General features: G+C 39.9%; 1 protein-coding gene across 2 annotated transcripts; it reads left to right on the forward strand.

Annotated features, from left to right (window-relative positions):
* Positions 1–4896, forward strand: LOC134680062 (uncharacterized transmembrane protein DDB_G0289901-like). 2 transcript variants are annotated; one of them, XM_063539071.1, is made up of 3 exons: positions 1–156; positions 414–3801; positions 4322–4896. In XM_063539071.1, coding segments are annotated over exons 1-3 (3486 nt in total). In that variant the 5' UTR covers positions 1–59; the 3' UTR covers positions 4323–4896. The 2 variants fall into 2 exon arrangements, with proteins under 2 accessions (XP_063395141.1, XP_063395140.1); XM_063539070.1 differs by having other exon boundaries at positions 414–3797; positions 4309–4896.
* Positions 4897–13806: the final 8910 nt, after the last annotated feature.

Consider the following 13806-nt stretch of genomic DNA (forward strand, 5'->3'; position numbering starts at 1 on the left):
CTTTATAAAGGCAAGGCACCCGTGGCTGTGCCACATTGTAATCGCGAGGCTTCACTGAGATGGAGCTCAAGTGCGCCTTGGTCTTGACCCTCGTGGGTGTAGTGGCATCCAGTCCGTATAATAGCTATGGCGTTAAGGGCGGCGCGGGGGCTAAAGGTAAGTCTTTCCTTGTAAGGTTTATTTGTTAGGAAAATAACAGTTTAATTTAAACTTTGATTTGGTTATTCGGTAATTAAACTATTAATTCGTCTGCAGTTTATAATTGTTAAGAGTTAGTAATAAACCGGCTTCTAATTTGAATAACTGGAAACTAGAAGTAAATAATTAATATAGTAATGTCATCATCAATCATAATTTAGGCTTAGATTGTAAAAGATATCAAAGTATTAAAAGTGTTTATATATTTGTTTTAGCCGATGCAGCAGCGGTAGCCGGTGCTTTTAGTGGCGCTGGAAGCATCCCCGCTGGGGCCGGATTTTCGGGCAGTTTTTCTAAATCCTCTGCCTCCAGCTTTGCCTCATCGAGTGCTAGTTCCAGTTCAGGTTCATTCAGCTACAGCGGTAGTGGTTCCATTGGCCCGGGAGGTGCGGGTTGCACTTCCGGAGGGTGTCAGAAGAGCACAGACGGTCAACCTGGAAACGGTTTTCCAGCGTTCAGTGGTGCGAACGCGGGGGCTATAGCATCAGCAGGCGCAATCGCTGGGGCATATTCACCTAATGGTGCTCCTTGCACTAGTGGTGCGTGTTCTGGCCAGAAACCCTCAGGCTGTCAAGGATCTAACTGCGGTGACGCTGCTAAATGTACTTCAGGAAAATGTGACACACCATCATCAAATGATGGACCAGAAGATGACGGTAATGACATTCATGTAAATGTTGCTGGTACGGCAGCTTCGAAAACTACTGAAAATGCTCAAGGATCTCAGCACGACAAATCTTCCGATAGCTATCAACCTTTCGGTTGTTCCAACGGAAACTGTGGATCGCCGTCCTCTACAAAGCCATCATACCCGCAAACGAACCCTGGTGCAGGACCCGATTATTCCAAGCCTGAGAGTGGAGCACAGGGTAATGCAGATGTACCTGTACCTGCTAAAGATCTGACGGCTCCAAAAGAATACCCCAATCCAGGAACTGGGCGGTTGCCTTTGATTAACAATGCTTACCAAAACGTCCCTTCAGCGAATGGTAAAGTTGGTCAGTGCTCTTCCGGAAAGTGTGATAATAAACATCCGGATAGTGTATACAATCCCGCGAATGGTGATTCTTATTCAACTAATTACTTAGGCCCCAACTTCCCTACGCAGTCGGCGGAGAGCAACAAAGAAAACTGTGCATCCGGAAATTGTGGCACGTATCCCTCTTCCGGTTCTAGTCCGTCAGCCCCTGGTTATACCCCGACATCGGCTGGCCCCAATGGAAACTGTGTTGGTGGAAATTGTGGTACCTTTCCCTCAATCGCTCCTGCTCCTACAGGAATATATCCCGGACCCAAAGCCCCAGGCTATTCACAATCGCCTTCTACTAATGGTGGTTGCACTAGCGGAAATTGCGGTGCCTACCCATCCTCTGCACCTAGCCCTACTGGATCTTATTCACAAACGCCATCGGGCCCTAATAACAACTGTGCTAACGGTAATTGTGGCAGTTATCCTACATCTGCCTCAAGCTCTTCGGGTTCTTATGCAGGTTCCAAAGCTCCCGGCTATTCATCTGCACCATTAGCTCCTAGTGGTAACTGTGCTAATGGAAATTGTGGCAGTCCTTCTTCAGCCCCCAGTGCTACAGGATCTTACCCAGGCTCCACAGCCCCAGGCCTTTCGCCTACGCCGACATTTCCTAACGGCAACTGTGCCTACGGGAACTGCGACAGTTATCCTTCACCTGCCCCAAGCGCTACGGGATCTTATGCCGGTTCCAAACCCACAAGTTATTCACCTTCTGCCCCCAGTAGCAACTGCGCCAACGGAAACTGCGGCTCCTACCCTTCATCTGCCCCAAGCGCTGCGGGTTCGTATGCAGGTTCCAAACCCACAAGCTATTCACCTACGCCTTCTGCTCCCGGTAGTAGCTGTGCCAATGGAAACTGCGGCACCTATCCTTCACCTGCCACAAGTGCTGCGGCATCTTATGCAGGTTCTAAACCCACAAGCTATTCACCTACGCCATCTACCCCCGGTAGCAGCTGTGCCAATGGAAACTGTGGCACCTATCCTTCACTTGCCCCAAGCGCTGCGGGATCTTATGCGGGTTCCAAACCCACAAGCTATTCACCCACGCCTTCTGCTCCTGGTAGCAGCTGTGCCAATGGAAACTGCGGCACCTATCCTTCACTTGCCCCAAGCGCTGCGGGATCTTATGCTGGTTCCAAACCCACAAGCTATTCACCCACGTCATCTGCTCCCGGTAGCAGCTGTGCCAATGGAAACTGCGGCACCTATCCTTCACCTGTCCCAAGCGCTGCGGGATCGTATGCAGGTTCCAAACCCACAAGCTATTCACCTACGCCTTCAGCTCCCGGTAGCAATTGTGCCAACGGAAACTGCGGCACCTATCCTTCGTCTGCCCCTAGTGCTGCGGGAACTTATCCAGGTTCAAAAGCCCCTGGTTATTCACCTTTGCCGTCAGGTCCTAGCGGCAACTGTGTTAACGGCAATTGTGGTATTTTCCCCTCGTCAGCACCCAGTTCCACAGGAGCTAGCACTTATCCAGGATCAAAATTCCCAAGTTATTCGCAAGGAACATCCCCTACAATCCCATCAGCGAGTGGAACTGCTCCCACCAATTGTGGCACTCCTAACTGTGTCGGTTCTTCCGCACAGCCTAGCCCAGGAGCAATCACCAAACCAAGTATTACATATACTCCTCCATTTACTTCACCTTCTAACTCTGGCCAGTACGGTGCGGCGGCTGGTGCCAATGCTGGAGCGGGACCTTTGGGAGCTTCTAAACCAGCTAGCGGAACATATCCATCTTCCGAAGAAAAATTACCTTCTTATACCGGTGGCTTTGGCGCCCCACCCGGAATTTTAAAACCTAACGATTTTTCACTACCTTCTAAACCTGCATTCCCAACAGGTCAAAATCCTACAAGTCAACCCGCGCACCCTAGCACAAGCGCAATCCCGTCCACTACACATGGAGTAGCTCCAACGTCTCCCACTTCCAATATTTACAATAAACCTTCCTGCACATCTGGGAATTGCGGAGCTCAACCAAGTCAGTTATCCCCTTCATATGGTGCTGGCAACTCGAACAAGGGTATAGCCGGGGCTGCCGCCGGTGCAAGTGCGTCAGCCAGTGCCAATGCTGTTGCATACTCAGGAGGGTTTGGCGGTCCACCGGGGCTTCTGAAACCTTATGATGAGGGGAAACTGGGAAGCAAGCCAGGCGCTTCTCAAAACAGCCTTGACGCTGGTAGTTTCGGCAATAACGGAAACAACAATAACCTGAATGCAGGAACAGCAGGAACTGGAAACCATTCGCCTTATAATTCCCTGAATGGAGGTGGAAGTGGATCACAGGCTAGTGCTGGTGCACATGCAGCTGCCGGGGCAGCTGCAGGTGCATTTGGCTCTGGAAGTAACCAAGGTGGTCATAGTGGATGTGATGGTGGTTGTGGCGGAAGTGGAGGCAGTGGCGGCAGTCCGTATGGAAACTTCGCGCTGAGTAACAGTGGCGCGATCGCATCCGCAAAGAGTCTCGCGGGAGCCACCAGCGGAGCGTACAGCCAAGCCGGCAGCTTTGCGAGCAGTTCCGTTAACGCGCATGCTTCTGCTGGATTCCCTACTAAAGGAGGTTAGTATTTATTTGTATTATTTCGAATTTAAATGAATAGGTCTGTACCTATCCGATGTGTTTCATTCCCATGTCGGTTTAGCAATTTTGTATTGTTTTGCGAGTAGTTACTCGTACCTAGTTACTCAAGTTAGGTTAGGTTAGGTTACTTACCTATCACTAAGTTTGAAAGTGTTTCTTTCCATAATTGTTCACAGTTACTTAAGTAAATTTTTTACCCACTATTACTTGGTTTATACCTACCTTTAACCTCCCCCCAAAAGTATATATGTATTACTTATCCAGTTTATGGTACTTAATGTAATTTAAAGTCCATACCCAAATAACATGCCTAATAAATAATTCGTTTCACCTCCCAATACAACATGCAAAACTCCACCGTATCATATTGACAGACTACATGTTTCAAATTTTGAGCAAGTTATTAGAAGTATAAATCGATCTGTAGCTGTACCTACAAGTGTATTTACATGTTGATATTAGTACTAATTCACCACTTATCTTGTTCCAGGTTACGGAAGAAGATAACTTTAATTACTTCACGACAAGACTCCATACATGGGCAAGCTGTTAATAAGGCACCCAAGGCCTATGTGACGACCTGATTTAATTTAATCCATTAACTATAATAATTGTTAATCATTAGGAGATCTGAATACGGACTTATTGTGATATTTAAGATATAGACTAACCAACTGAGATTGTTGTAACAACCAATTAGACATCGACTTAGGATTTTTAAATAACCTATCAATGTAAGTATTAACTATGCGCATATTTTTGTCGATACTGAAGCTAAATTTTCTGTACTGTTTCGTCGCTTTAGCAAAGTACAATGTCCTTAAAAATACATATCTTTGCTACCTCTACTTTGAATAGAAGTGGCAAAAGCAAGTACTTTCCAACAAACATAACAATTATGTATATACTTAAGTACAAAGTATTTTCTTATAGGAATACTTATAGGTACATATCTACCGACATATTCAAGAATTGTTAACGATTTAGCCATATAGTATTTTAAGTGCAATATAAACGTGAGTAATAGATAGTTCAAAACTACTTAGGTCATTATTATTTAATTAAAGGATATGTTTAATACACTGTTTTATTATACTTCTTTTATTGCCTCTTTCCTTCTTCCTTCTTTATTAAGTTTTATAATAAATGTAACTTTTAATAGATCGTAAGAGCGTTCATATAAAGTGACCTTAGTTTTCCCTACGCAACACTGTGTCTTATTTAATAAGATTTGTGATTATGATTAGGCTAGTTTAATGTGGTCGCTTTATACTTATCCGTGTAAAAAAAAATATCTCACTTTTCTGACTACATTGTGTGGCTTAGCATAGAGTTCAACGAGCTTATGATGAGATGATATGATATGATATGATATGATTTATTTATCTCACAATATACAATGTCACTTAAAATTACACATGGTAAATCCTTATGAATTTATATTGTGATTATCATTCAAGATCAGTTTTTATTATGTTATGTTAAGTTATGTGGGAGATCTTTTTGTAGGTAGTGGTTGTACCTTTGTGAGAAGAAAAAAATCAGGTTGCTTACAAAAAGCAAACTAAGCAATTGAAAGACACTGCACTCGAGCCAAAGAATCCTGATTTAATAAATGTTATAGTTAGTACCTATATAGTTCCTCAAGATCGCATATACCTTAAAAACACAAAGTCTGACATAAACGAAAGGTACCCAAGGCTGTAATCAGACCAGACGTATATCTCAGAAACTGTGTGAGCACTCTACGTACACTAGTTTCATTTTTACTACACGGTTTATCACCTGATTAAAAAAAAAGGATAAGGGAATAACTATATAAGGTAGTCAGTTAATTATGACTGTGTTGAATTTTTCAGCTCGTTAGCACTTGCAGTCATGCACATGGTTCCGTATCGAAACTGTAGATTGTTTAGTTTTGCTGGTACACACCTACTTAAGTTACATAGAACTTGTCAAACCATTCATAGACCAGCTGTCATTTGTTTTAACAATTGCAAAGCAAAAAAATAAAAGGTCACTTCTTACCTCGCAAATATTATACACGACGGGCACACCAAAAAAAACGACACGTTTACTTGAGGGGTTTTTCAATCCAGCGAATTTCTGACGTCATGAGAGCACACATCTATTAGAGTTCAACGACTACTGACTTCCTGCGTAAGTATACTTCCGTGGAATTATCTCGTTAAATACTTTTTTTACCGTGATGGTCGACCATATTTGATAAAAGAAGAAAAAAAACTAAAAGTGGAATAGGTAAATCCAGTGGTAATTTTTTGCAAAATTAATGAGATTATGCCGCCTACTTATACCTAATACCAGATACCTAAATTATACAGACTGATGTTGGATGTTAATCTTCGTGGTTAATCTCAATACAAATTCGCCTTCCTCGTCACAGATTTTAACATGACATCCCTTCACGTTGGGCCAACGCCAACGAGGGACGCATTTATGCGTTAGAGGGAGCAAGTGATACTGCTATCTCATTCTACCGCATGGCTGCGTCCCTCGTTGGCGTTGGCGTTGGCCCAACGTGAAGAGGAGCCTTTAGACTTGACCTCCTTCCTAGCGAGTTATTTTAAAGAGTTAAAATAGATGTCGTTATGGGTGAACTTGTGAACCAGGGGCCAAAGGACTTACAACAAGTAGGGTCAAGGTGGGGGACCACTGGGAACAGTTTACAACAATATGACGAGGACAGGCCCTTTAACCCTCTGAACGCCAGACGGCGCGCGAATATGCCGTGCCCCGGACGCCAGGCGATCGCGATTATTTAAGCGAAATTGAACTTTATTGAATTGGCGAAGCTAACGGCTGTAGCCGTCGATGGCTCCCTTGGCAAGACTTTCCGATGACGTCCACAGCCGTCTGTGGCGGTCAATGGGTTAAAAGAAGATTGTAAGTCCGCATTATTTACTTGTCTCTGGCACAACTATGTCGACTTATTAAATATACACCGTGTTTTTATTGAATTCCGTTAACTTCGGGGTATGGTTAAGTACGTTTAAGAGAACTAAATGGCATAGTTAATTTTGGAAAAAAAAAATTTTTTTTTTCTTTTTTGTTTAAAAAGTAATTAAATGTAGCATATAGCGTTGTTGTAACACGGGCATTACATTTAACTCAACCAAACAATTGAAATCTGTGACATATGAATGTCATTTCATACATCAGTCGACCGAGATTGTACTTAAGTTTAGTAGCAAATGTAATGAACTCATTCTAAACACTAATCAATATGTAAACCGGCCCTAAGTCAAGTGTAGACGCTTGTAGAGGCATTATAGGAAAAAAATAAATTATTGATTATCTCCGAAATGGACTTAATTAGAACATCGGTGTCTTTGTGAAAGTTACTTGATTTAAGCTCAGGAATGCACCCTTGAAATTAACGGAAATCAAAAAAAACACGGTGTATATGACGTATATGCAAAAAAATGCTAAACTGCATATAAGGAATTTTTTTACTTATATGTACCTTGTAACAGGATGCTATGGATCGACGACTATTAACGACTAAAAATATTATAATTTATGTGTGTGACTAACGCTTTTTAAACTGGTAAAACTGGAATTATTAAGTAGAAGCAATTATATATTAAACTATCATATAAATCTGTCATAACTAGGTACAATCAAAGTTATTTTCAAAGCTAGCGTAAATTATACCTATCTCTGATGAAAAGTATTTTACTCATCTCATTAGAGTAGGTAACTTCTGCAGGCAATTCCAGTGTGCGTAGGCCGTAGATATGCGTAGTAATTAATACTGATTCTGCAATTTTGCACAGAAACTATTACTCTACCTTAAATAGTAGTGGTAAATGCCTACTTAATATTATTAATGCGAAAGTAACTCATATGTGAGTATGTGAAAGTACCGATGTATCGTACAACGTTTTACAGCCTGGACTGTAAAAACCTTTAAACTTTCAACATACGATTACGCACGGAAAGTGCTAGCACCATGTGTACCTACTGTAAAAAGTTTTGTATTGTACTGTATCGTAACCCTGTCTATCTGTTACCTCTCCACGCTTAAAAACACCTGAGGGCCTAGCCAAGATGACAAGCATTTCGTACCTATAATATTTTAATACTTATACGGCTCTCTTTTTCATCGATGGTTAAAAAAGATTTCAATATGACATTTTCTATTGTAGTTATTTGTTGTGGTGTATTATTAACCTATGCGCCTCAGATAATAAATTTGTTTTGTAATAGATCCTTTACCTTCATTACGTCTTTATCCCAGCTTGACAGAATAACAGTGATTGCTTGCATCAGTCCTAATCGTCTGCAGATTCTCAGCATCGATCGTAAATCTCGTCAACCGTCACATATATCAGTACTTATACTATTACCACAGCATGCCTGACATATAGCTGTTAGCAAACAAGTGTTAATAGTGTTTGCGATTCATGTTATTATCACGGATCTTCAGATCATAGTTGTACTGGTTAGCTTGATTTGAACGCTCGCTGAGCGGCGGGAATGCAGTGTATTTGCTGATACAATCATCCACTTCTCTCCATTGTTCACGACTCGTATGAACATCACGGATGCTGATGCTGATCAATAAATATTCATTGTGGGAGTCGCCCCTCCTTACATTGGCACTCAGGTAAGTATAAGTAATAACAGGCACAGATTAAAAACTTAGCTAAAGCTTCTGTTGTATGTAGTAGGTGTTCCTACTGAAGTGTTCCGATAGACTTTCTATATTTTAAGGATAAAAGTGGCAAGAAGTGATCCAAATGCCCAAATACTAATACCGATACCAAAGAGTTGCTGGTTGTAGAAGAGGTATACAAATCAAGATATATAGCTCCCCCCCCCATGTCTGACAGCTGAACTAGATGGCGCGATATAGTTTGTGCTAACTGAATTGTCTGACGACAACTTTAATTTAGCAGCCAGAATTACCGCACATATACGGAGCCGTAATATTAATTCGGCTATTTAATTCGAGCACGATTTTTCCTTATACTTTAAACGTTTTATGTGAATACCTACTTAGCCAACTTTTTTAGCACAGGACTTATACTAAAGGATAGAAAACATGGTTGGTGCACTATGGTAGAGTAATTTCCTCTGATTTATATCAAATTCAAGCGAGATTATATTCCGCTATACCCGAACACAGGCCGTATCGAGATTAAATCGATTTTGTTTGTTTGAACTTAGTTTGCACACTGTCTTGTCTTCATAACTTCTTTCCTCTATCGACAAACTTTGACAATGTACTTGTGTAGGCACTAGGCAGTCTACATTGTTTACATCGTTTCCGTCGCGGTAACGCCTTAGATTATGTTTACTGGAAGGGCTGACTAATAAACGTCGTCACTACCTTCACCCACTCACAATATCCACAAAGGCTCGTCATGGACACCGCACTCTGTTTACAGAACCTATATTAAACTATGATACCTAGAATTACTACAACCCATCGATAACTCACTCTGCATGACTAAATTCGGTAAAAATAGATTACCTATATGATATGGATGGATTATAAGTACAATCAAAATGCCAATAATTATTTAACCCTTATTTAACAAACACATAAGAGTGAAAAGTAATTCAAGAGCTATCCGTAGTATCTGTACCAATGTAAATTATCGTTTTTCGCGGTACGCCTAAATATTTCTGTTCTTCCTTTGCTTCCTATTCAGAATTCTGAGAAAAAGCATAGAACAGACGAATTAAGTTACAAGCCTACACCATTAATTCCATAACATGAATCCGAGCCACCCGAGCAGAAAGTAGTAAGTAAGTATAGGTAGGTCCTGTGCCTGAGGTATTGAACAGATGTGGTAGTTCAAAATAGGTAATCTAAAATTGTTAGTAATCATGTTCATGTCTCTAATTAAGTTAAATATCTTAATTCCGTCGTTATCTCATAGATTGCATTTTATATCTACCTAAGTAAATATTTTTTCACCACACCAGCTCGGAAAGTCTTACTTTGCACTTCAAAAACTGATAGCAAAGTTGCATTTTATTCACATGTGAGGCAAAGTAGTCAAATGCAAATTTTGAGTTGTTTTCTTATGTTTGCTGGTAGAATTGACTTTAAAATTATGATTTTGGATAATACATATTTAATAACATTCATTTGGATTTGATTAGGTTCGATTTTGTTTGATATTTTACATTTAATATTTGCCTCGGGTTGGTGTGGTGAAAAATTTTGTGTTTCACTCGGGGGCAAAGTTTGTTTAATCCTCGTGCTTTGAAACCCTCGCAACGCTCAAGATTCCATTTTTCGAACCACTCGCTACGCTCGTGGTTCAATTTTGGAATCTTTCGCTTGCTCGGGTATCAATATTAGCACGAGCGGTTAAACGACAACTTTGCCCCCTTGTAAAACAAATAACTATTCCCAATAGGTAAATAATATACCAATGGCAGTAACATTATTCAATGAAAATATGGAATAAAGTGAAAAATTGAAGTAATTACACCTACCGTGACCTACGCCTCCGCTGTAAGCTCTAATGAAGCCTTCAACGCTAAGCTCTTTCACTTCTTTAATATTTCCCCCCTCTTTTTCTTGCATCTGATTAAAAATCCATAATACTCATCTCCACAACTTTTTTTACCTTCATAAATTATTTTTGACAAGTAGCAACGTTACTGCTATTCATTGAATGAATTAAATGATCAATATTTACCTACTCCACTCAATGTATGAACCTTGCCCAACCGTTATGCCCATTATGATACCCCGTGGACAATGGCATTAATCAATTAATTTATGCGCATGTAATTACTTATATGTATATAGTAGGCCTTCGAAATTAAATAAAACCAATTGGTAAAGACGTCCGAATAACAATATTTATATACTATACGATCACTTATGTAGTTGATATAGGCATCTGTAAAATAATACCTACTGTATAATCTCACATAAACAACGAAGTGTAAATCGGACATGAAAAAAAAAGAAAAAAAATTTAATCAATAAAAGCTAAGGGTCATCGTAAATCCCATTGAAAATAAAGCAATAAATAACAAAAGGCTATCAATTAAGCTTCTCGACTTATTTGTGGTTTAATCAAAAATGTGAATAAATTTATTCAAAAGGAATATATTGTTAAAAGTAAATAAACAAGTCGGGGTTGCGTGGCAAGAGGCTCGTGATGTTGATATCCGGGTCACCGAGCCTCGGGCGTTCATATAATATGCAGTAAACGCTATAATTTCTGTCGTCTCATCCGTAATTCATCTTTAAGAACAATGACCGTTTAGAGTAGCACAGTGACAAGCCATGGATAACGAGTACGACATTATGTTGAACAAATGCTCCTCCTCCAAAACATGGACCGTGCAATAATTATACCTTAGGGGTCATCCATTAATTACATCACACGTTTAGGGGGAGGGAGGGGGTCAAGAAAATGTGACATATTGTGACATGGGGGAGGGGGGAGACACAAACTTTGTGACGTCACTTTAACTTCATCAGTAACCGAAAATTTATTTAAATTATTTTATTCGCTGTACATTTAAGTAACAAGTTTTTAAAACGATAATCGTTTTTATTCGTTTAATTTTCATTCCTAAGCAGTTTTGGGTTATAAAATTACTAATATTTATATCATCAAAAATATTTTGATAAAATATTAATAATACTTAGGTACTTACTTAATTCGATTTGGCGATTTCGTAGAAAAAATGTGACGTCACACTAGGGGGGAGGGGTTTGCCAAATGTGACCAAGTGTGACAAGGAGGGGGGGAGGGGTCAAAAAACCTAGAAATTCGTGTGACGTAATTAATGGATGACCCCTTATGTTAATTAAGAGCCACTCCACGCTATAATATTATAGCGTCTCCCAGGCGTCGCCGTCTAGTCAACTCTTAGCTGCTGCTCGACTCAACGTTGGCGCAACTGCGCAATGACGCTATTTGCCCCAGCACTACTTAGACGCAGACGCTCAAAAATATATAGTCATTTTCACCACACCAGCTGGCAAGGGCTCTCTTAATCGTTAATTCAAAAGCTGATAAGAAAGTTGTATTTTAGTCATATGTGAGGCAAAGCAAATTTTGAGTTGTTTTCTCATGTTTGCTGGTACAATAGACTTTTAAATGACGATTTTGAATGATAAATATTTAATATCATTCATTTTGAATCGATTTGCTTTAAATCTGAATGATATTTTGCAGTTAGTATTTTCTTGTGTTGGGTGGTGAAAAATTTTGTGTTTCTCTAGATGGCAAAATTTGTTTAACCCTCGTGCCTTGAAACCCTCACAACGCTCAAGATTCCACTTTTCGAACCATTCGCTACGCTCGTGTTTCAATTTTGGAATCTTTTGTTTGCTCAGCTATCAATATTAGTACGAGAGAACAAACAAAACTTTGCCTCCTTGTAAAACTAATAACTATTAGCGGTGACTGTACCTACCTCACCCTTTAACCTTTGTTGACTAACCGAACGCTACCTGCGGCGAAAAATTGAAGTAGGTACATCGCAAGTGTACACGTAAATATAGCGATTTATCATCGATACATGTTTACCATTGGCCGTATAAAAAGTTCATGATTTTATTCATGCATCATAAATTACTCACACACATATAAAGTAAGCTTTTTCTTCTTAAACAATCGTAGATTCGTATGTCGCCATATAGCTCGCATCGCTGGCAAGCCGAGTGGCTTTAAGACTTGACTTGACCCCTTGCAGCTAACCACTTTCCCTATTGGCATAATCAACTTTAAACTTAAGCTGGTCAGATTAAGAGATAAGTTAGGGATTAAGACAATAGCTATTGAATCTCTTAGACGTGACTGTGCAAAAATAATGTACCTACTTACTTATTACGAATCCTATATAAATAAGTTATTCATTATTTAGATTCACCTGTCGATAGTCGAACACAAAAATATAACTTACCTAGGTATACTAGATGAAGGAATTCAACAGATAGCTAATGTGATGAACGGGGATCAGAGCTTAGACAAAAAGGGCCGGATTTTGAGGGATTTTGATTTTGCGCGCGGTGAAACAAGAAGGTCGGCAATAAATGCATGACCCTATAAAGTCACGTTTATCTTATCGTTGATTGCAATATTTGATTGCCCTATCTATTCCGTCGTCGGTCTACGATTCCGTGACCATCGTGTAGGCTCGCTTGAGTAAAGGTTTCGCAAAACGCTTTTTCGGACAATGCCGCGACAACCGGCGAAGACAAATACTTGTTATCTTATGAATAATGCCGATTATGTTGGGTAAATACATGCGTGCGAGTGAATTTTTCACAAAAAAAATTGTCATATACAGGCTGTAGATTTTTTAGATTGTCTTACTTCTCATATGTAAGTAATTATTTTATACGTAACGATACATCAGGTAAGTGCCTTGTTTGCTAAATGGTATGGTATTTGATTACTGAAGTTTTGTTGAATTACGAGATTTCCAAATTTAATTTTGGTATAGTCTGTGGTAGAGTTCTTTAAAGCTGAAATGACCCGATCATTATTATTTACCTATCTAAATAAGCACAACTTTATTTTGATCTAACACTTGGGTGACAGCGTCTCCTAATCTATGATATTTTATATATAAAATATCATAGCTCCTAATCTCACATTGGATATAGATAAATACGTACTCAAATACATAGAAAACATCCATAACTCAGGACTCTCCGAAACAAATATGTATGTTGAGCACACAAATAAATGCCCTTACCAGGATTTGGACCTATTAGGACCTCCTGCTTCGTAGGTAGGGTCACTATCGACGTACCTACCGACAAGACTAGATGACCGTTAAATATTCCTTACCTATCATATCAGCATCACTATTAATAAAGGTTAAGGTTGCAACCAGGAGTTAGTACCTAAATAAGCACCACGCAATCCTTTTGTAAATCTTGCAAGTTTGGTACGTTTTCTCTCCGCTTTCACGAGCTAATTATGTATTCTGCTTTCAGTATACTCCATAATTACACGACCATTCCGAAGGA

The sequence above is a fragment of the Cydia fagiglandana genome, chromosome 3 (genome assembly GCF_963556715.1).
Source record: "Cydia fagiglandana chromosome 3, ilCydFagi1.1, whole genome shotgun sequence".
Lineage (NCBI taxonomy): Eukaryota > Metazoa > Arthropoda > Insecta > Lepidoptera > Tortricidae > Cydia > Cydia fagiglandana.

Excerpts from the sequence above, each read along its gene's own strand:
- LOC134680062 (XM_063539070.1), top strand. The coding sequence starts at position 60 with ATGGAGCTCAAGTGCGCCTTGGTCTTGACCCTCGTGGGTGTAGTGGCA. Across the intron at positions 157-413 it reads GGGCGGCGCGGGGGCTAAAG|CCGATGCAGCAGCGGTAGCC; the intron begins GTAAGTCTTTCC and ends TATTTGTTTTAG.